The 22,753-nt window shown below is 51.3% G+C and overlaps 1 protein-coding gene across 1 annotated transcript in view; it reads left to right on the forward strand.

The window, feature by feature from the left end:
* EMILIN2 (elastin microfibril interfacer 2) overlaps window positions 1-22,582 on the forward strand; it is a 55,843-nt gene extending 33,261 nt beyond the window's left edge. The window contains 5 exon segments of the mRNA XM_047698107.1: window positions 2,191-4,119; window positions 16,446-16,853; window positions 18,075-18,107; window positions 18,681-18,809; window positions 21,657-22,582. Of these exon segments, the coding sequence (XP_047554063.1) occupies window positions 2,191-4,119; window positions 16,446-16,853; window positions 18,075-18,107; window positions 18,681-18,809; window positions 21,657-21,994 (2,837 nt within the window). The 3' untranslated portion in view covers window positions 21,995-22,582.
* The last annotated feature ends 171 nt before the right edge of the window (window positions 22,583-22,753 follow it).

Consider the following 22,753-nt stretch of genomic DNA (forward strand, 5'->3'; position numbering starts at 1 on the left):
GCCATCCAGGTGCCCCAAGAACATGCTATCTTTAGAACTTATTTTTAGAACTTAGACTTGGGGCACCTGGGTGGCTCAGTGTGTTAAAGCCTCTGCCTTCAGCTCAGGTCATGATCCCAGGGTCCTGGGTTGGAGCCCCACATCGGGCTCTCTGCTCCGTGTGGAGCCTGCTTCCTCCTCTCTCTCTGCCTACTATAATCTCTGTCAAATAAATAAATAAAATCTAAAAAAAAAAAAAAGAACTTATTTTTTAACTGAATCTATAATGAACAACCATTCATTAAATAATCTACGGTATCATTTAATGGCTTTTGAGAGTGTGATTATTTGAACACCATGCCCTACTATTGGTCACTTAGGTTGTTTGTGGTTTTTCACTATTGTAGATAGTATTTGTTGTTTTTTGTTGTTGTTGTTTTTTGTAGACAGTACTTGAATAAACATTTTTTCCTCTTAGTATTTTAGATTCATCCCTGATTATTTACTAGAATAAACTTCTAGAAGTATAATTGCAGGGGCAAAAGGATTCTGAGATTTTGATACATAAACAAATTATCCTTTCAAGAAGTTGTGGCAGTTTCCACAGTCACTGGGAGTGGGTAGAAGAAGCATTTCCTTACATGTGGATTTCCCCCCAATCTCCTGCCCTTTGCTTTCATTTCCTTTGTTCAGAATGGCATTTCATCTGTATGTGATTCAACAGCTTGGTTTTTTCTCCTAGTAGCTTGAAGTAGAATGCTTTTTTCAGTGTGGAAAACAAGGTATTCTTTATAGTTCTCTGCTTGGGAGTTTGGCCATCTGAATTCTAGTCTTGGTTTTACCACTAAGTTGATTTTAATGAACAATAGCTGTGGTTATGATTGTGTACAAAAGTTTAGGGGAGGAAAAAACAATGAACAGTAGACTCAAACATCTGCAGCGTTCTACATTTACTTCTAGTGGTTGTTCAGTGTGCCTTAATGCATTTTATTTCTTTGCGTAGATTGTGTTTGACTTTTTCCACCTGTCACGATAGTCTCCATCCGTGCAGGCGTGTCGTTGTTTGCTCCTTCCTTCCTTCCTTCCTTTCTTTGAGATTTATTTATTTCAGAGAGAGAGAGCAGTGGGAAGGGCAGAGGGAAAGGGAGAAGCAGACTCCCCACTGAGCAGGGAGCCCAATGTTGTTCTCGATCCCAGGACCGTGAGATCATGACCTGAGCTGAAATCAAGAGCCGGAGGCTTGACCAACTGAGCCATCCAGGTGCCCCTGTTAGCTCTTTCTAGGGTTCCTCGTATCCTGCTATCCATGTTCGGGGGCATGGTTTGCTTCTAATCTCCTATTACCTCAGGTTTCAGTAATTTTTTTGTTTGTTTGTTTAGTTTATTGATCACTTAATTTTCATTTTTATGACTCATCTCATCAACTTTATAACTTTTTTTTTCCTTTCATTCAGACTATTTCCTTGGAGGTATATTTCTCAGATGATAAGAAATTCAATGTTTATATTCTTCGATTTAGTGAATCTTAGTATATATGACCACGTGGCTTTATCGTTAGGAGATACCAAGAGGATCAGTGCTCTATCTCTTTTGCTTTTAGTTTCCCCAACTGCATAAGGGTGCTGAACAATGTCTGTGAGACTCCTTTAGCCTAGCAAAGTTAATAAAAGTCAAAGAACATTTAGGAGTTGCCTGGAGGATAACTTACTGCTTATATGATATCATACCACCCAACAGCTAATGGGCGGATCTTGCCAAAGTGGCTTCTTGTGGTTTTACAGTATGTAGTCAACCAATGGGGTGTGGCTGCTGTTCACTAATGTGGGAATGATGTGCTCGTATGACCGAGTAGATTAAGAATACTTCCCTTTAGGGTGGAAGAGACCACTGACTGTCTATTATGTGCCATGTACATGTTCTCTTAACAACCCTAGGAAGGAAGATAGTATCTCTGCTTGGTAGATGAGGGGGTTATACTTCACAGAAGTTAATTAACTTGCTCAAGGGCAGACAGTGAAGCCAGAATGCAAGGGGAGGTCTCTTTGACTCAAAGCCTATAGTCTTTTTCTCTCTACCACAATTGCCTGTGGTGAGAGGGGATCTCTACGTGAAGGTTTAAGAATATTCCTCAAGCATGCTGTTTATTGGCTTTGCAGAAAATGGGATACGGTGGAACGCGTTAAGTCATTTCTGACTCTTTCTTTGTAACAGATAACGAACCAAGCCAAGTCTCAGAGCCCAAGAAGACTTTGTCACCAACTCGTGCAGCAGAACCAAGCCAAACGGTAGATCCAAAACAGGGACCACAAGAACTTCAGGAAAAGAAAATCCAGGTGCTTGAAGAGAAGGTTCTCCGACTCACAAGGACAGTTCTTGATCTCCAGTCTTCCATTGCTGGAGTGAACGAAAACCTCAAACATGCCATTCAGGACGATGCCAGCAAAATGCTGGCATCATGGCTCAGTAACCTGCACCCCCAGCAAGTGCCCGACAGTGCCATTGGCGGAGACACGGAGACCGTCCAGCTTCCCGATGTCCTCAACAATAAGGAATCTGGCATGAAGGACATCAAGTCTGAGTTGGCTGAGGTCAAGGATGCTTTGAAGACCAAGAGTGACAAGCTGGAAGAGCTGGATGGGAAGGTAAAGGGGTACGAAGGACAGCTCAGACAGCTCCAGGAGGCTGCCCAGGGCCCTACAGTGACCATGACGACCAATGAGCTCTACCAAGCCTATGTCGATAGTAAGATTGATTCCCTGAGAGAGGAGCTCATGGAGGGAATGGACAGAAAGCTGGCTGATCTGAAGAACTCATGTGAGTACAAGCTGATTGGTCTCCAACAGCAGTGTGATGACTATGGCAGCAGCTACCTAGGAGTGATTGAACTTATAGGAGAGAAGGAAACAAACCTGAGAAAAGAGATAAATGATCTTCGAGCCCGAGTACAAGATCCTTCAGCTCAGTCAGACTGCTGTGGTGGTGAAAAGAATGGTGACTTTGGGCAACAGATCAAGATGTTAGACCAGAAAATCGAAAGAGTTGCTGAAGCCACCAGAATGCTGAATGCACGACTGGACAATGAATTTGACCGCCTTGCAGTTCCAGAGCCAGACGTGGACTTTGATGCCAGATGGAATGAACTAGATGCAAGGATCAATGTGACAGAGAAGAATGCGGAAGAACATTGCTTTTACATTGAAGAAACCCTTCGGAGGACCATTAATGGCAAGGTGGATGACCTGAAGCAACTTCTCGATCAGAAAATACAGTCTTTGGAAGAGCGCCTGGGGAGTGTTCTCTTGGAGGTGGCCAACAGCACTGAGGCAGAACTCACCCCCCCAGCCTCAGCCTTACCGGGGGTGTCAGGGGCTGGGAACAAGCAGGTCCTGATAGAGTTAAATCACCTGAAGAACAAAGTTCAAGTTGTGGAGGATATTTGCCTGCAGAACTTTCCGAGAGAGCCTCATGGGATAGAAGATACTTTTCCAAATGGAGAAGACCACCTAACGGGTGATAGTTTGAACCTTTTGAAATCCCTGAATGACACGATGCATAGGAAGTTTCAAGAAACCGAACGTAGCATCCAGAAACTTCAGCAGGATTTTCGTTTTCTTTATTCTCAACTAAACCACACAGAGGACGATGTGAATCAGCTCCAGAATGAGCTGAACAGCTGTAGAGAAGGTAAAAATGCGGCAGTGGGTGGGTCTTCTATGGGGGGTGAGCAAGGAAGGACGGTGGAGCCCCTGCCATCTCCCCGGGACCCCCTGGCCCCTTGCTGCAGCCAGCTGGAGGAGAGGTGGCAGCAGCTGCAGAATCGGGTCCTCTCCGAGCTGGGCGCTTGTAAGGAAAACACACACGGGGTCCAGAGGGCCGTCTCCGTGGTGGAGAGCAGGGTGTCTCACCTGGAGAAAACCTGCAGCAAGCTGGACTCCATCTCAGGAAGTCTTCAGAGGATCAAGGAGGGGCTTAACAAGCATGTCAGCAGCCTCTGGAGTTGTGTCAGGCAGATGAATGGGACACTGCGGTCACATTCCAGAGACATATCTGGCCTGAAGAATTCCGTCCAGCAGTTCTACAGCCACGTTTTTCAGATTTCTACCGACCTGCAAGACCTGATCCGATTTCAGCCATCGGCAAGTAAGTTGACCTCTACAGTTCCATTTCTTGTATTTTCTTGCCACGTGTGTCATGCTATGATGGCCCATGGAACTAACTGCATCAGTCCTCTCCTAGGTTGGCGCCAGCTTGTGAATCACTGGTGCTGAGTGGCAGTGAGATAAATACCCACATCGAGAGTATTTGGAAACTTTTATTGAAAACAGTTTGTCATCACTGTAGCCTTCACCGTCTTTGCATTTTACAGAAGTATCAGGACAACAAATTGAAAATGAAAAAGGAATACTCCTTCGCCACAGGGAGGATGGCAAATGTCCATCTGTGTATTTCTGTCATGTTGCTGAGTGTAGAGTTGGGGTCCCGTTTTTGGCGTGACGGCCTGGAGCGGTGGGTATCGTTGTCCGTTTTTAGTCAGGGAGCCTCCTGTATGCTTACCGGTTCACTTGTCCACAGCCTTACCTTTCATTTGCGGGTGTCATAATCTTGGTCTGCATCGTCTTCAGGCTACCTCCTCTTCCCTGAAATCTGAGGCCTAGGAGATGGCAAGTAGAATACTGTCCTCTTCCTTTCCAGAGACAGGGACCAGATGCTGGACAAAAAACACTTTAGGGGCAGTGACTGTTGAAGGCCGTGTGGTGCCTAGAACCACTGTGCCTAGAGCAATGCTTACTGCATGTTAGATGCTCTGTAAATGTTTGTTGAATGAACGAATGAGTGGTTCCTTAATAACATGAAGTAATATACGCAACAGAGTTCATTTCTTTGCTACTTGAGGGTTCGGCCCATCTTCTCTGAAGGACAGGGCTTCTCTTATACCTCCATTCTTTCATTTAAGTTGTCTCAGTCATGAGACAGCCTTCTCTAATTGGAGGCAGGGACTGAAAGTGAGTTCACATTTATTGAGCACGTTTTGTGTACCAGCACTGAGCTGGTTCACTCAGGGGGCATGTCTTAGAGCCCCCCCAACCGCCTCTTGGGGAAGGTGCCCTTCTTTCCCCAGAGGAAGTGTACATAGCCAGGAAGTAGCGGAGCCGGGATAGGAACCTCCGGTGGGCTGCATCCAAGAATTGTCTTCCAGTCCAGAGCACATCTCCTTTGCATATCCCAGAGTTGAACACAGATTTACAGGGTCCAAAAGGACTTGATGAGGGCCAACTATAGGCCTACAAGGACCCCACTTCCTGGCCCTCTCCCTGTTTTCTCCTCTCTTCCTCTTTGGCTCAGCTCCAGGTGACAAACGCTGTCACATGTTGAACTGAGAATTTATGGTCTGGAGTGGGCCTCTGGGATTTTGGGTCCAAGCTGAGACCTAAAACCCAAGGAGGGAAGGGCTAGAGCATGAGAGGGAGGGGAGCCATGGCGAGTCCTGACTAGGTCCCCAGGAAGCTGAAGGGGCTGAGGTAGTCAGGTAGGAAAGTGCTTTGTTGTTCCCGGAGATAAGGGGCTTGTAGATAAGGGGGCACCCAGGCTCGCCAGGATGGGGAAGCGGGCCTTCACCCCACTGCGAGGCCCACGACACTACACTATTTATAACGCTCCCCCCTTCCCAGGCCCACACAGCTCCTGTATCTCTGGAATGTTGAGTAAAGGTCACAACACTGTGTGTGTTCATAGAATGATTGTCCTTGGGGTGACAGCGCTGTCTGGACTGTGCTTTATAATAACAGATTGAACCAGATATTTCCAGTTGATTTGCAACTCCCAGGCGGTGTGGGAAGCTGTGTTAACTCTTTCACACTTGTCTATCATGTCAGAGGTGAATGTCTTTAAAGAGAATGTAGCTTCTCAAAGATTATCCTTCTGGAATGAATTCATCACTGTGAATGTAGAATGTGTGGACTTTCGAGAATTCTATTGATCGAAAAGAACCAAAAATAAACAAGCAGGGCTTTCTTTCTCCTTATATAGCATCCAGGTCTGGGAGTTCTGGAGCCTGAGTAGCAGAGGTCCGGAGGAAAATCAGAAGTGAAGGTCACAGTGAAAGTTACACATCGGCTAGTTAAAAGTCAAGTGAACCTTTATTGAGCACCTGCTGTGTGCAGGGCTCTGTGAGAGACATGGAGAGAATGAGTAGCATGATCCTGTCCCTCAAGGCATTTTCAGTCAGAGTGGGAAAGCCACACAGGTCTGCAGAGAGAATGAATGTGATAGTGTGTAAGACCCAGCCAATGCTGTAGGGTTTATCCTTTCAGTTCATAAGATTTCACTGAGCCTCTATTATGTGGTAGTTAATGAGCTATGTGTGTGGATTATGTGGATGACAATGCATGCGACAATGACAGTCTGAGGGCCAACAAGCTGACAAAGGGATGGTCATGGGAATGGAGCTGGGGGGGCAGGCGTGGTGCATAGGCACACTGGGTGTGTGGAGGGGCACCTGCGGCCACTGTAGAAGTCAGAAGAGAGCCCCTGAGTCAAGGCTTCAAGGTTGAGTAGGTTGAGAGTATAGAGGCTGGAGGGGTAAGAGTGAGGTGGAGTGATAAGAGAAGCTTCTGGAAGGAGGCGTTACTGGAACGAATAATGAAGGGATGGTTCGGGCCCAGAAAAGCAGGAGGGAAATACCTGGAAAACAAAAAATGTTTTCCATTTTTCTGTGCATCAGGAACTCAGTGGGGCTTGGTTTAGCTTGGCTTGGTGGTTCTGCTCCATTTGACATTAGCCTGAGTCAGTCTCTCGGCCATCAGCAGCTGGCAGCTGGGCCTGGCTGGGCTGGAAGGTCAGGGTTCCTCCATGCGGCCGTTCTCTCTCTCTCTGTCTCTCTCTCTGTCTCTCTTTCTCTGGCTAACTTGGGCTGCTTTACAGCATGGCTGTCTCAAGGTAGTCAGACTTACTACATGGTGACTGGTCCGTAAAGGAAAGTGGAAGCTGCTGGGCCCCTTCCACGCATGGCCACCTCTCTGCCACATTCTGTTGGTCAAAGCAAGTTAGCTCTTTTTATTTTATTTACTTATTTGACAGACAGAGTTCACAAGCAGGCAGAGAGGCAGTCAGAGAGAGGGAGGGGGAAGCAGGCTCCCCACTGAGCAGAGAGCCAGAAGCGGGGCTTGATTCCAGGACCCTGGGATCATGACCTGAGCCGAAGGCAGAGGCTTTAACCCACTGAGCCACTGGTGCCCTGCAAGTTAGCTCTTGAAGGGTGACATGGTTTGTATGCGTTGGGAGGGAAGGAATATATATATTTTTTAATTTATTTATTTGACAGACAGAGATCACAAGTAGGCAGAGAGGCAGGCAGAGAGAGAAGAGGAAGCAGGCTCCCTGCAGAGCAGAGAGCCCGATGCGGGGCTCGATCCCAGGACCCTGGGATCATGACTTGAGATGAAGGCAGAGGCTTTAACCCTCTGAGCCACCTAGGTGCCCCGGGAGGGAAGGAATATTAATGACAGTCATCATATCTCCCTCAGGGAGCAAAGGTCCAGGGATGAGGATGCACGATGTGGGTTTGGACCAGGAACCAGATTGCTGGACTGACCAGGGAGGCGAAGTTTGGCCTTTCTACCCGGCGCACAGCCCTGTTCTCAGATGCTGTTCTTTTCTTCAGAAGCATCCCTAAGGGGGCCTGAATTTTCCAGAAGGCACCCAGGGTGGGAGCAGAAGGGGCTTCTGCTGATGCTCATATAGCTCCAAGTCTATTTCGTCTCCCTCCCATTAATGCAGATGTTCTTCCTTGGGTTTTTTTTTTTTTTTTTTTAAGATTTTATTTATTTATTTTACAGAGAGAGATCACAAGTAGAGAGGCAGGCAGAGAGAGAGAGGGAAGCAGGCTCCCTGCTGAGCAGAGAGCCCGATGTGGGACTCGATCCCAGGACCCTGAGATCATGACCTGAGCCGAAGGCAGCGGCTTAACCCACTGAGCCACCCAGGCACCCCTTCCTTGGGGTTTTAAAGGGACTCTTGGAATTTGCAAATGTTGGCTGTTTTTTTGGACCAAAGGTCCATGGTTTTCATCTGGACACAGAGAAGTGCCTAGCTTCCAAAAGGTAAAGAGCCAGTATCTCACCTTGAGCTCAGTAAAATGTGATGCCCCTCTCCTGGCCCCCTCCATCCCACCCATCATTCATTCCTGTACTCATTCATTCAGCTCATACAATCTGAGCCGCATCCTGGGGCTACAGTACCAGCCTCGTGAATGTTTTACTCTGGTAGAAAGACAGTCAATGCACAGCCAAGCAAATAGTGATCTGATTTCAGCCAGTGCTCAGTCCATAAGGAAAGACACAACAGAGTAAGTTCATGAAGAAGAGGAGACAGCAATATATTTTAGGTGCATGGCCAGGGGAGGGTTGCTCAGTGGAGATGACATCTTTGTAGAACCCTGCAGAGATCTGTGGGAAGTGTTCCAGGCTGACAGAACAGCATGTTCAAAGGCCCTGAGGCAGTAATGAGTTGGCCCTGTTTGAAAAACTCAGAATGCTAGTTTTATCAAGTATATGAACAAGGGAAGTAGGTCCTAAGCATTGAGGTCAGAGAGGGGGTAGGAACCATATCATGGAGGATTTTATAGGCTATGGTAAAAGATTTATGTATGATGAGGAACTGTCAGAGGATTTTGACCCAGCAGCATCTATTTCCTGGGTTTGCAATCCCAACTACCTCCATGCTTTCTCTGGGACTTTGGGGAAGTCATTTATCTACCTTAATTACCTCACTTCCTGTATCTTTTAGTTGGAAATAATATTACACTTACCTCAAAAAGTTGGTTTAAAGAGGATTAATACTCATAAGGAGTGGAGTATTAAATAGTGCCTGGCCCCTGGTAATCACTGGCATAGGTAATCAGTGGGCATTACCTATTATTTTAACCCTCTGTCCCTTGTAATAGATGTTTACTCTGCTCATGACTGAACTTTTCTCCCTTTCACTTCCTACAAACCCCCAGGCACTCAGTCTCAGAGAAGCCAGAGCAGCCTGTCTGCAGAGCAGACACGGGATGAGAGTGCTGCATGTCAGGCTCCTGGCTGCTCTGTGGAATGTTCCAGATACCCAGTGGGGGTTTTCTCTCTGCCCCCCCTTTTTTTTTTTCTTTTCTAAGTCGGGGGGTCAGGTGGGAAGTACAAAAAGTCCAGAAATGTCCCCTCTCAAGCTATTCAGGATTCACGTTCAAATACTTCTGTTGATGAGAGGCTCAGCACTTGGGACGAAGTTAGGTTGGTAAGTCCTCTGTCCTTCTGTCCGAGGTGGCCGTAGGGGTTTGGCCCTCTCGCTGCCCATGCTCACTCCCATCACTGGAGATGCGTGGGGCCCTGCCCTTCTGGCTGGCACCCTCTGCCTTTCCCTGGGTGGGCATCTTGCTCTGTGGCACGCAGCTCCAGGGTCTGCCCCCAGCCTGGGTGAAAGGCATCTTTTCCTGCTTGGGCCCCAAGGACTGCCTTGGCTTGTAACTTGAGCATCGTCAGCAAGGCCGTGGCTGGCTGCCCTCCTTTGACAGCCGGTGCATCCCAGCCTCCTGCTGTGACCTAGATGCTGAGTCCTGGCTAGATGCCAGTGTTTGCGCTGTGCCTTTTATTATGAGAGAGAGGGGGCTTCCTAGGGTTGAGAAACCTGGGGCTCCCGTTGGCTGTGGACTGCAGGTGGAGGAATACTTCTGTGCATCAGGGAAGCTCTCTTACCCTGCGTCACCGTTCCAAGAAAGGATGTGTCCGCCTAGATACTAGGATGTTGTTTCAACAGACCCCAGTGACAGCCGCATTACTTCCTTTTTCACATCCCCCCATCTGTTTCTTCTGCTCATGTCTGAGGGGTGTTTCTCTTAGTACTTGCATTAGACCAAGCACAATGTTTTGTTTAGGAGTGTTAGAGATTCAGGAATCCCATCTTTATCAAGTTGCTTAATGCAAGCTGTGCCATGAGAATGAAAAAGCATGAATTTTCCAAATATTTAACCATAAAACTTGGCGAGGGGAAGAGTGGTCTGATGCCACAATCCTGGCGTGGGCTCTCAAGTTGAAATTGGCTGAATCTGGGGCTGGTTTAGGTCCAAGATAGCGTGATGGGCCAAGTCAGGGTTTTTTAAAGATAAAAGGCGAAAGCAAACTGCGTATACTCAGACCATCCTGACTCCAGCAAGATGCACCCTTTGACCCTGTGGGCATCTGTATTGGTCATGTCCTTTGGTGGGTGTAAGTAACAGCTGCTTTTCTGCATCTTAACCTTGAATTTAGAACAGTGGTGTTCTCAGGGCTGAGCTCTCCCATAGCTGCATGCAAAAGTCCTGAGGGAGCTTTAGAAAAAGAAGAACTCTGTTGGGGGGGGCGGCAGTCAGGAGATTCCTGCTCAACAGGGATGAGACATGACCCAGGAATTTGTTATCAAATTTGTAATTAAAACAAAACAAAACAAAAAAACCCTAGTTCTGGTCTCAGAAGCAGAAGGAAGGCCACTTCAAAGGCCCCAGGATTATCACCACCCAGGGCGAACTATGCCCAAAAGAAGGGGAGAAACAGGGAAGAAGGGAGAGGAGAGAGAATGAAATGGCGACTTTGACACTGGGGGGCAACCAGAGGGGACTTGGTGTGAGCCAGTCCGCTTGTGGACTCTTCCACGCTTTCCATCTCCCTCACTGCAGCTTTGTAGTAAGTCTTCAGCCAGGGAGTGTTGATCCTGTGCATTTCTTTAGGGATTTGAGGACCCGCGTGTGAAATTCTATTCCCTCCCCCCATAATATTCCCACGTGATGTTGACGCCCGGCTAGGTGAGACTCCCCCAACCCTGGGATTCTGTGCTTGCAAATTCTTTCCCGTTTCAAACGTCTCACCGCCACGAGTACGTCTGTGTCTGCGTCTCCATGTTCTCTTGGTTGTGCTGGTGGGAAATATGGCCCCGATTCCAGGGTTTCCCGCGTGGTTGCGTGGGGACTCGCTCTGTCGCCCTCTCTAGGAGGCCACACTGCGCTCCTTCGTGGCTCCCAGGGCTTCCTGTCGTTCCAGCCAGAGCCGCCAGCCGCGTCCAGGTCACCGCGTGCTCAGAGGAGAACCGTGGCCTGGAGACCAGGTCAGGGGCTGTAAGGGATCTCCCCGCCCCAGCAGTCCCCAGCAGGCCTGCTCCGGGGGTGACGGGGGAGGGGGGTGCTCATGCGTCAGCCGCGCTGCTGCGGGGAGCTGGAGCAGCCCCTTCCCGTGGTCCACGCTGGTGGTCAGCTGCGAAGACTTCGCGGGCGTCCTGGGAGCGTCTGGAGGCCCGATGGGCACCTGTCAGGCTTCCCGGCAGGTCGGCCGCCCCCTCCGCCGGACGCCCCGAGCAGTGCGTGACAGCCGGGGAAGCGGGCACCGGTTCGGTCTGGTTGGCAGGCGGGGGCCGGGGTCTGGCCTGTTGAACCGACCAGGCGGATGAGGCGGGAGGGGTCGCTGGTCTTCCCGCAGCCCAGCCGGGCTCGAGCCCACACCGCAGGCCAATCCGTACGCCTGCTCTGCTTCTGGAACAGACGCCCCCACGGGCCCTCCTTCCTGCAGTTTCCTGCCACCTTACAGCCGGCCTCCTTCTCGGGTGGCCTAGCGGCGCAGGGCACAGACACAACCCGGGCTCCTGTCCCCCCCGCCAGGGTGCAAAGCGGCCGCAGGACCCCCGTTCTTCGCACGTGGTCTCGTGGAGGACTGCGGCTGGGCTTCCGCGGGTCTTTGCTTTAGTGAGGGCGGAATGGCGTTTGATAGGAACTCTGGAGAAGGAGCGGCCTTTCGCGGCTGGGTTCCAGGCCCGTCTGCGGCGGGCTGCGGTGCTGCCAGTCGGCTGGGGCGGCCTGAGGCCACAAGGGCAGATCAGGACTGGCGCCTGGGGCAGCTCCAGGGGCCGAGGCAGCGCACGCGGGGTGCGGCCCGCCCCTCCTACGCCTCCCTCGGCTCAGAAGCCTGGGCAGCAACCCTGGGCTCTTCGGGACGACTCAGTTCAAATGGTCACTCTCTGAATTAGAAACACATGTTGAGTTCAGAAAGATAGCCACGGCCAGGAGTGATCTTCCCAGAATGAGCAAAATGCTGTCCCCGTCTTTGTAATATATGTATCTGCGTTGGAAACGACACGCGATACCGTGATGCTGGGGAGCCGGCATAAGCTAGGGGTGAGGGGGCGGGGCTGGGGAAATGACGTGACCCAGGGCAGCTTTGTCTTCACGGCCCTGACGGATACCTCTTGGAGCAGTCAGCCGCTCACAGCAAGCATGGGTGCCCTCCGCAAGGAGATCAGTGGAGGATATTTGTTTATTCTTTTCCCTCTGGCTTCCACCCTGTGTGACAAGCCTGGACGTTGAAGGAGTGATGGATGTAAAAGAACGGTTTGAGACCCCCAGAATGACGAAGACTTTTGGCCAAAATTCAAGTGCCTAATGCAATGGCTGGACAGGAATTAGGGTGTGGCCTCTAGTACCTTCTAGACTTCATTCATTCACCAAACACTTAAATGTCTCAATGTGATGCGGCCCTGTGCCAAACCAGAGGATAAAATCTCGTTAAAATGTGTCCTCAATGGCTCATCATCCAGCATGACAGGAAAGATATTAAAAAAATTGAAAGAGTTCCCAGAGGCTCAAAGTGCTTCAAGGTTCAGAGGTGGGATTGTTCAAGCTCTGTTAGGCAGATCCCTGCTGGCTTCCTGGGAGAGGTGGTGTCTGAACTGGGTCTTTAGGGAAGGTGCTGGAAGAAGCTGTCTTAGGGAGTGGGAACACTAAAGGCAAAGATGCAAAGGCAGGGAAACTCAGAGGAGGGCAGGGCACCAATGAGGACACTGAGGCTGCAGGAGGAGTTGGAGCAGGTGGGGGGACTCGGGATGTCGGGAGAGATATGGCTGGATTTTATGAGCATTGGGAAACAACTGCAGATTTTCGAGCGATCCTATGTCCAGAAAGCTTTCAAAAAGTGCATTCTGAAAAAGGTGTAGAAGGAGGAGCCAAAGTATTTCAGGCTTAGAATCAGCAGGACTTAGCAACAAATCGTGTGTGTGAGTGAGAGAGAGAATACGACTGAGTGACTGGACGCGGGGCCTGGGAGAATGCTGGTGGCTTTCAGAGAAAGAGCGTTGGTTTGGAGAGTGTGGTAGGAACAGGTAAGAAAATAAGGATCCGTTCAAGGGGCTTGTACTTTGCTGACCACCATCCACTGAGGACTGAGGGAAAGTGTTTACTTTTAAATTTTGGATGGAGACACATACACTTGGACTACAGGACAGGAGCCCTAGGTAGGGGGTGGGGAAGGAAAGAGGCCTGAGGAGTGATGTGGATGGGGCAGCACCAGAAGGGAAGGGAGGCCAGCTGGGAGGCGGGGCTCCAAATGGGGGGCACAGGCATGAGGAGGAGGGAAGGGAGGACAGATGCAGAGTGCAGGCAGGTGCGCTTGCATTGGAAGGCAAGGGTAGAAACAGGCCCTCGGAGAGTGTCTTCTTCAGTTACGTTTTATAAAAATAAATAAACTTATACTGAAAGGCTTATGAGGAAACCACCCCCTGTCCCCACCTGTCCCTGGAACTTCTGGCTCCCCAGAGGCAGCCACATGCAACTCTTTTGGCTATCCCCCCCTGATATGTACCTCTATATTTCTAAATTGACTATTAATTTTAAATATCTCTCTATATAGATATTATGTATATCATATTTAGACATTACATGGCAAGTATCAGCTATAGGCATTATTTATGTGTTAGGCTCACTCATAGCTCTCCTGCTTCCCTGCCCTCCCTGCAACTCCCACTGGAATTTACCACTAATCAGTAGTTGATATTTATGCTGTTATGAGCTAAATAGTTCAATATAGCTGAATATGATTATGTTGCATTTTGTTTTGCTCTTCTTTGAATTAGTACTAGTGTTATATTATTATTTGCTAGATTTTATGTATTTACTTTGGATTCTTCTTACCCTAGGGTATCCTCTCAACATAATTTTCTATTCCATATAAGGTAGCAGATCATTTGTTGGTTCCATTTTTATTTTATTTTTTTAAATTCATGACCTCCCCTCTGGAGTTCTTTCTCTTCGCCATTCCATCTGGATGGCTTCTTCTCTGGACTTGCTAAAGGGCTTTCAGTTTGAAACTTCTTTACTGCCATCCTAGAAACTTCTTGAACCTCTCCTGTCTTGGGCTGTTTGCTCTTTTTTCATGGTTTACTTGTTTCAGTGGAACATGTTTTCTAAGCTTTTTAAGAGGCCTGATAGTTTTTTTTTTTTTTTTAATATTTCATGTCTGAAAATATTTATTCTTGAATCATAATTGATGGATATTTTGGTTGGGTAGAGAATTCAAGATCAGCCATTATGCCCTCAAAATTTGAAGACATTGTTCTCTTGTCTTCTAGTTTCTGTTGTTGAGAAGCCTGATGATGCTCTTTGGATTTAAAATCACTTTAAAAAAAATTTTTCCCCCTGAAAGCTTATAGGATCTTCCCTTTTCCTCAGTGTTCTGAATATGCCTTGGTTTAGGTCTTTTATTTAATAATTGTGCTGGAATCAAATTTGTGTGTGTGTGTGTGTGTGTATTTGATGCTTCTCACCTTACCACCTCATTGTCTGTCCTATGTCTGTTTTTCTGATTTTTTTTCTTGGAAGATTTCTAGACTAATTTTCTTTTGGTGCCCTTCCTGTTGTCTATCATTTCATCTTCCTGTTCTACCTTCTGAAAGATTTCCTTGATTTTTATCTACGAAACTCTTTCATTGAATTTGCTTATTTTGGCAAGCATATATTTGTTAGCAAAGGCTCGTCCTGATTCTGATTATGCCTTTTTATACCACTCCATACTTGCATTGCTGATGGTGTCTTTGGTGTTGTCTTTGGTTTTGTTTTGTTTTTTTTGAGAGATTTACATGTTTCTTTTCTTGCATTGCGTATTTCTTCAGAGTTCCTTCTCATTAGTTGGATGACTTGTTTTATTCTGTTTTTTTTTTTTTTTTTTTTTTTTGGAGGCTCTCCTTGCATACCATGTGATCTTGACCATGGTTCACATTTGAAGGTGAGGCACTGGATAAGATTTCATGCTGGTGGGCTTCATTATGGGGTCAGTTTGAAGATTCTCCCTTTCTCCAGCCTAAGCTATAAGTAAGTGTCCTGGGAGCTGAGAAGGGAAAGAGGGTTGGGAGCCTCCTAAATCAATGGGCAGACTTTGTGTTTCCAAACTGTTCTCTCCTGTCCTCCATTGTCGCTGATGTCCCCATGTCTGCAGTCCCTCTATCACAGTTTCTGTCTAACCCAACGCTTCTCAACGACTGTTTTGAAGAGAATTGAGGCCTGATGCTGTTCCCTTGAATGATGTGAATTCTCTTCTCTTGCATCTAAGTGTTAGCTCTGTATTACCCTTCGGATGACTGAGAAAGTGGTGACGCCTTCTCCATAGGATGTAATTCTCTCATGGAGCCCTGGTTAGTCCCTTTGGGGCTGAGCGTGTGTGAGGTTCATGGCTCTTTGGTGGAAGGGGAGCACGTGTTTGATCGCTGTAGTTACCTTAGTGAGTTTGGAAACAAGACAGTGGGTCAAAATGCAATCACTGATTTTGCCTGGACTTCATCGTATAGTTTCGGGACCTGGGCACTGCCAACACCATACCGACTGCAGAGGTGGGTGGGGTTTGGTTTTGAGGCCTGTATCTGCCAGTCCCGGTTATTTTTAGCTGCCTCGTGGGCCCTCAGGAAGCCTTCCTGGAAGCCTGCCTGGTTCCAGGAATGTATTCATAGGAGGAAGGGGAGGCAGCTTCCTGGTGTGTCACAGCGCCATCCTACCATGGCAGGGAAATGTGAATCAGCAGGTTCCTCCCGTGGAAATTCCCTCAGTTGGTGATCTTAAGACTGTGGCAAGAGGCGTGGGGTGTTTCTGCTCCTTTGGGGCCTGTGCCCGCCACAGAGGAGCCTCCAGCTCCCTGATGCCTCCGGGGGTCATGGTGGCAGCTGCATTCAGCAGGGCCTCAGCTTGTGACCGAGGAAACATAAGGTGGTTGGGGACAGCGGGTCCTGTTCAGTAACTCGTGACACACCTGTGGTATCATCATGCGGAGAAATCCGAAGTTTCAAGTTTTGGTGCTGGGGCTAAGAGTGGTGCTGCTTTGGGGAGAGCAGCCATTGTGTAGAAAGGTTGAAAATCCTCCCCCTACCCCTTAGGCCCTGGTCCCCGCTGACCTCACCAGCTTCTGGGGGACCTGAGGGCAGCTTGACCTGGGGCCCATCTTCTGAAGCCGTGAGGCACGCTGTCCCACGCTGGGGAGGCTGCTCTGGGCTCGCCAGGCCAGTGCCCACGATGCTGTTGCTGCTGCAGGCACAGCCACCAACCACATACCTGCCTAGGGAGCTGAGCCTGTAGGGTGTCACGAGGGGCCTGGGCTGAGCAGTCAAGTCTGAGGTTTTTAACCCTGCCTGTTTCTCTCCACTTTCCAAATGCTCAGCCGAGGAGCCCTCTGAAGCACCCCCGTCTGGAGGAAAGGCCCCGCAGGTGCCTGGAAAGCCCTCCCACCCAGCTCTGGTGGAGGCCCCCACAGAGGCCTCTCGTCCTGAGCCGACTCCTCTGCCGACACCAAGTGCTCCCCCGCTTTCTGAGGACCCCAGAAAACGGCCACACATGGGCCAGCAGCCCGTCCTGCCCAAGAAACCCCCACGGCCGCTGCCCCCGCCAGCATGGCCAGGCTGGACAGGGCTGCCCTTCTTGCCCGGCTCCACAGGGGTCATCATGGAGACTGGGGAGGCCGGGCCTCCGGGGAGGATGGGCGTGTCAGGGAGGGGCCTGCCCCAAGGAGTGGACGGCCAGTCGGGGCAGCGGCCCGTCCCCAGCACCGAAGGCTTCGCGGGAGCACCAGGTAAGTCCCCCGCGGCTGGCACATCTGAGTCCGGGGTTAGGGGAGGTTGGGTGTTGTGAGAATATAGGGAGGGTCAGCCTGAGCCTTCCGGGTGCAAGTTCCAAAAAGCTCTTTAGAGGTGCTGAGGGATGAGTTCATGCTGATTGAAACCCCAGAGGCCGGGCAGCCCCAAGGATAGTGCAGTCAACACCGCATCCCACTTCTGGTAGGAAACGTACCTGGGACTCCCAGTGTGGCCTGGGAGCCTGCACAGCAGCGGAGAATGCCGCCCCTTGGGGTGGGTGGGCCAAAAGGTTCAGGCTCAGATCTCAGGGGCGTGACCGCAGGCTTTGGGGCCTGGGGCAGCTTTGTCACCCCTGTAAGACTCAGCCCCTTCACAGGCAAAAAGCAGGGTAAATAGTAGGAGCTTAGAGGTTGGAGGAGAAAAGCCTTGTTCAGTGCGTGGCCAGGAAGGGCTATTTGTGAGCTGTGGTGGGGGGACGGTGTCGGGGCAAGGCAGGAGGGAGGAGAAAAAGGGAGCGAGCCTGTGTGGGACTCCTGCTGCGAGCCAGGGACTGAATCAGGTGCCCGCTCTGCAGTAGCTGTCCTCGCTGCACTGTGCTGTCCGTAGTCATTCCGTTCAACGGATGGGGAACAGAGGCTCGGGGCCTGGACAGGGAAGCAGGGTGCTGCGTGGGACAGAGCAAACCCGAGCAGGCTGACCCCAGCAGGGAGGGTCTGGTGCCCCCGGGACCCCTGAGGTACCATGGCCTCCAGGCAGGAGGGGCCCGTGCTGGGAACACGAGAAGCCATGGGTGCTTTGTTCCCGCTCTGCCTCCCCAAGCTGCAGCCATCACAGCTCTCCCCCAGGCGCCTGTGCCTCTCCGGAGAGGACAGTTTTCCTCCTGTTCATGCCATGCCTTACAGCTGGTTATAGTCTAGGACGCCGTTTGTCCCTCTGCACTTCTAGCCCCCACCCACCCACGCGTGCATGCAGGAAAGACCGAGTCCAGCATCCTCCTCCTTTCTCCCCCAGCCAGCTTGCCCTCAGGGCTCTTCTCTGCTCAGGGAAAAGTGGGCTAGTGAGGAAGCAGGCACAGTGGGGACACGACTGTGCCTCTGCTCCTGGGAAGGCAGCTTGGAGGGGGGGCCTAGTTCTAGGTCTATTTAAAGAAATAGCATGAAGAGCAGGGAGAAAAAGTGGGGCTACTGTTTGACATTCGACCCTATTTTGTTTTCCAGGATACCCCAACTCCCCTCCAGCAGCCTCCCCAGGTACGTCTGCTGGGAGACTAGGGCCGCCTCTGCCCCTCTCCCGCCTGTCCTACCTCATCCCTCTGGGATGATAATGTGGGTGGAAGTCGGGGTCCGCCAGCTAGGTGGGGACCACTGCTGACTGGACTGAGCCCTCAGAGAGGGGCAGAGTCAGGCCTGAGACCAGGACTTTCCCTCAGACGTCAACCATTAGCTCGTGGAGTTGGCCAAGAGGCTCCCTGGCTGAGTCTGTGCCTGGTGCGGCCGTGCCCAGCTTCCCAGTGCCCCACTCCATGCCCGCCCTGAGCCCCCGATGCCCACACACACCCAGTGTCACGCAGCTGCTCACACATGCCTGTGGCCTCACAGGCCCACCCCCAGCCTGTGCGTGTCCCACTGCTCAGCAGGCCTGGCTACTGGCCTGACCAGGACTGGTCTGGCCCTTGTGTATGAGCACTTGGTGTCCCACGGTGCTCTACCACCTTAAGGCAAAAGAGTACCGTGAGGCTGCCTGTCCAGCCTGGCACATAGGCCTCAGTGATCCAGGCTCTGATCTCTGACCCCTGTACACGCTCCATGTCCTCTCGGTTCCAGGAGTTCCAGTGCCTTCTCTGGTATCTTTCTCTGCGGGGCTCACCCAGAAGCCTTTCCCCAGCGACGGGGGCGTTGTCCTCTTTAACAAAGTGCTGGTTAACGATGGAGATGTGTACAACCCCGACACCGGTAAGCGCAGAGACTGTGTGCGGTCTCCCATCAACAGCTCCTCCTGTCTGGTCTGCTTCCCTGGGTCCTGGGCTGGGGGGGAGCGCCACACTGAGCAGCTGCGGGCACGTGAAGGACCAGCTGGCCCGTGATGCTTTTCCCGGCTTTGTGTGATCTTACGAAGACATTTCCAGCTCACAGGCTGCAGGGCGGGTGAGTGGGTGGGTGTGCAGTAACATTTTTTAGTCATGAGATCAGCATACCAGCCCTTGGCCCATGCCAGGGGAATCGTTGTGCCACTTGTTTGTGGAGGTTGTGGGGCTCTGCCCACCAGTCACTGTGCCCCGGCCCCTTCCTGCTGTCCCTCCATGCCATTGGGAGGCCCTTTTCAGTATCTGTTGTTCTCATACCCTGAGACAGGATAGATGGGAGACCAGTCCCCTGCCCTGTCCCCTTCAGAAGCTGATTATGAGCAGAGCCAAAAAAGGGGACAGCATTCCATCCAAAATGGGCCAGACCATGTTTGTGGGGTCTTCTGCCTCGGGAACAGAACCACTCCTGCTCTGGGTTGGGATTCTGCCTGTGTTGTGCCCAGCCCCTGAGGATAGTGAGGACTGAGGTCACCTCAGATTCCTGTTGTGTAGGTTTCCTCCTTTCTGCCACACCTGAGCCTGGGTTTCTGTCCATCTTTGTCCCCGGGGACTAGAGTCAGACCTTTCCTGAAAGGCCAGTGTGTCAGGGCCCCACTTCCCTGCCAAGCCCATGGCAGCCTGGAGGGAGGTACCTGGGTGTCCCCAGGGCAGGTCAGGGCAGAGACCCGAGGCAGATGCTGAGGGCCCAAGCAGCCAGGCGGCCTTTCCTGAGTAGGCCACAGACTCTGAGTAGCCGGTCTCTGAGCCCATCAAGCGCCAGCGTGCTGAGGGGCCCCCATGGGTCTTCCCTGAGGAGCTACATGATGGCAGGTGTGAGTTCAGGGAGGTTACGAGGAGGCAGATGAAACGGGGTTCCTTCATGGCAGAGTTTTTAGCCCTCCGCCTCCTGTCTGCCTGCATGGCTACTAACAAATCCCACAGTGGTTCTTAAGTTTCACGGAGCATAAAAATTACCTGCAAAACTTGGAAAAATGGAACTCGGTGTCCTCCAGGCCAGTTGAAGTCAAGCTCAGGACTCTGCTGCTGCTTCTTTAAAAATATTTTTGAGAGTGAGCAAGCGAGCATGAGGAGAGGGGCAGAGGGAGAAGCAGACCCCCCACTGAGCAGGGGGAGCCCGATGCATGGCTCCATTCCAGGACCCTGAGATCATGACCTGAGCCATAGGCAGATAGGTAACCGACTGAGCCACCCAGGGGCCCCAGGACTCTCTATTTTTGACCTGCTCTTGAGGCACAGAGGTAGGCTGGGGTGCAAGACGTATCTTAGCTTCCAGAGACCTTTACTTTCCCTGCAAGTACAGCCTCCTCCTGGGGCCCTCACTCCATGCTGCCTTGGTGGTGGGAACAGCTTGTCGACAGTGGCTTCATTTCTGGCACATTCCAGGATGCCCTGCCCAGAACTGTATCTTCTTGTTGAGCAGTTCCTCATTAAAAGTAGTTCTGGGGAATCCTGAGTGCTGGGATTCAGCATAGGCTTCCCTCCAAGCGAGGGAAGAGGCCATGGGCTCAGAGTGCTGGGACCAGGTCTGTTTTCAGGGTCCAGGTGCCCCTCAGGAAGACTGTGGAATGCCGGAGAACTCACCCTTAAAAGCTGGGAAGACAGCAGGGTGGCCTGGCATGTGCTCTTTTTTCAGGGCAGATAAAGACCCAGCCCCTGAGGTTCCCTCTCAGCTCCCAGGTGGCCCTCTGTTCTGTCACTCATGGCCTGTGATCAGGGTCCACGTCCAGCCCCCTCCCCACAGCCCAAGGGAAGTGGCTGCTCCTGCGTTGTGGATGGGCTCTGACTCTTCTGGGTTTGGGGCCAGTTGCCGCTTTGCAAGTGGTACATCTACAAATCCATCTCCTCTTCCTCAGGCCGTCTCTGTACCTCTGAGCACTGCTTCCCCAGGCCCAGAACCTGGCTTATATCTGGCCATGAGTGGATGCCACCTGTATACTGGTCCAAGACAGGCAGCCTGGCTCTTCTGCATAAGGGCTGGCTGTGGTCTCTCCCACAAGCTTTGTGGGTTCTTTTTGGTCCCCTCTCCTCAGGAGGCAACTCAAACCATTTTGTAGATTTTGGGCCCAGCATACAAGTTGTGAGGCTTATTCTAAGTGGGTCTTGGGGAGCTTTCCATCCTGGAGAAAACTCCCAAATGGCAACCAGAACCTGGGTGGCTGCTGCTGCTCCACTACACCTTGGGTGGCAGGTGGAGGTGGGAGCTGGCCCCAAGCTGGGCCTTGGCCTTTGGTCTTCACGCCTGTGCTGCACACACAGCACAACGAAGGCTGGTGTATCTTGCTGCTGGGAACGTTAGAGGGTCTGAGCTCTCTCCCAGCAAGGCTGGGTAGTTGTCTCCATGCATGCTGCACGGCTGCAGGGGCAAGTTCTTCTGGGGGCTGCTCTGGGTGGAGGGGAGTTACGGTGATCGTACCACATACTGGGGGTTTTGTAGAATTTGTTTTCTGGATGTTACAGCAGAAGATGGGGTCTCACCATGAGGACTGGGTTTGTTAAGAGCAGTGCAAGCTAAGGGGGTCTGTTGCTTGGTGGGGGTAGGGCAGCTGCAAATAGAAAAGGGCTACCTTACCTCTATGGGTCAGGTGACCAACTCTCCCAGTTTTTCTCCTGAGACAGTCCTGGACAGATGGGTAGTCTCCCAAATCTGGGTTAACTGACAACCTGTGCCAAAGGTGCTGTGATGGTGTCCCATGAGTATCTGCCTTCCTTCTCCCAGGCATCTTCACGGCTCCATATGATGGGCGCTACCTGATCACGGCCACCCTCACGCCGGAGAGGGATGCGTATGTGGAAGCTGTCCTGTCGGTCTCCAATGCCAGTGTGGCCCAGCTGCATACAGCCGGCTACAAGAGGGAGTTCCTGGAATACCACCGGCCCCAGGGGCCTCTGCACACTTGTGGGGGCCCTGGGGCGTTCCACCTCATCGTGCACTTGAAGGCAGGAGATGGTGTCAACATCGTGGTGACTGGGGGCCGGTTGGCTCACACAGACTTTGACGAAATGTACTCCACGTTTAGTGGGGTCTTCTTATATCCTTTCCTTTCTCACCTCTAGGGTGGCTGGGGAAAGATAGTCATTAAGAACTGGGAAGCCTTAATATATGCAGTTTCTGTTTTATGTATGGAGCACTGGTCTAGTTTCCTGCAAACATCCCAACACCTTCCCCAACATCCAGGCCCGACGGGGCTGCCGAGGCCACACACCTGAGCGTCCCCGGTGGGTGGCAAGGACACATGTGCCTAGCCACGGCCTCCTGTTCTGCCCGGCTACCTGAGAAGCGGGGTCTGCCCTATCCCGCGGCCACCAGCTCTGGCACCGCATCAGCAGGAGCTCTGCTCACGGGACCAATCGGGTGCCCACTGCGGAGTGCGACCTGCTGCCCAGAGGGGAGAGCTGCTGGGCTACAGGGCACAGGGGATGTGGCCGGCAACGCCGGGCTGGTGGCCACATTCTTTATTCCCAGAGCCTGCAGGAGAGAAGGTTAAACACTGAAATGCTGAAGCCACATGTGCTGTCACAGAGACTGGGAGTCGTGGTGCGGGCTGGCCCGGGAGACTGAGCAGCCTGGGGGGGTCCTTGAATGACCTGTACATGGGAAGTGCAAAGACAGGGAGTGTCAATAAAGATGTAAAACCACTGTAAGTTATTGAATTCTGGTACCATATGGATTGAGAGGTGTTGCTAAAAAGCAAACAGCAGAAAGGTAATTGACTTTTAAAAAATGGCTGTAGAAAGTAAGCTTGAAGAAATCAATCTCAACTATGTAATTGTTACCCCTCACTATGCAAGCTACACGCTTGGTGGTTTTTTTTT

Source organism: Lutra lutra, chromosome 12 (assembly GCF_902655055.1).
Source record: "Lutra lutra chromosome 12, mLutLut1.2, whole genome shotgun sequence".
In the NCBI taxonomy this organism is placed as follows: Eukaryota; Metazoa; Chordata; class Mammalia; order Carnivora; family Mustelidae; genus Lutra; species Lutra lutra.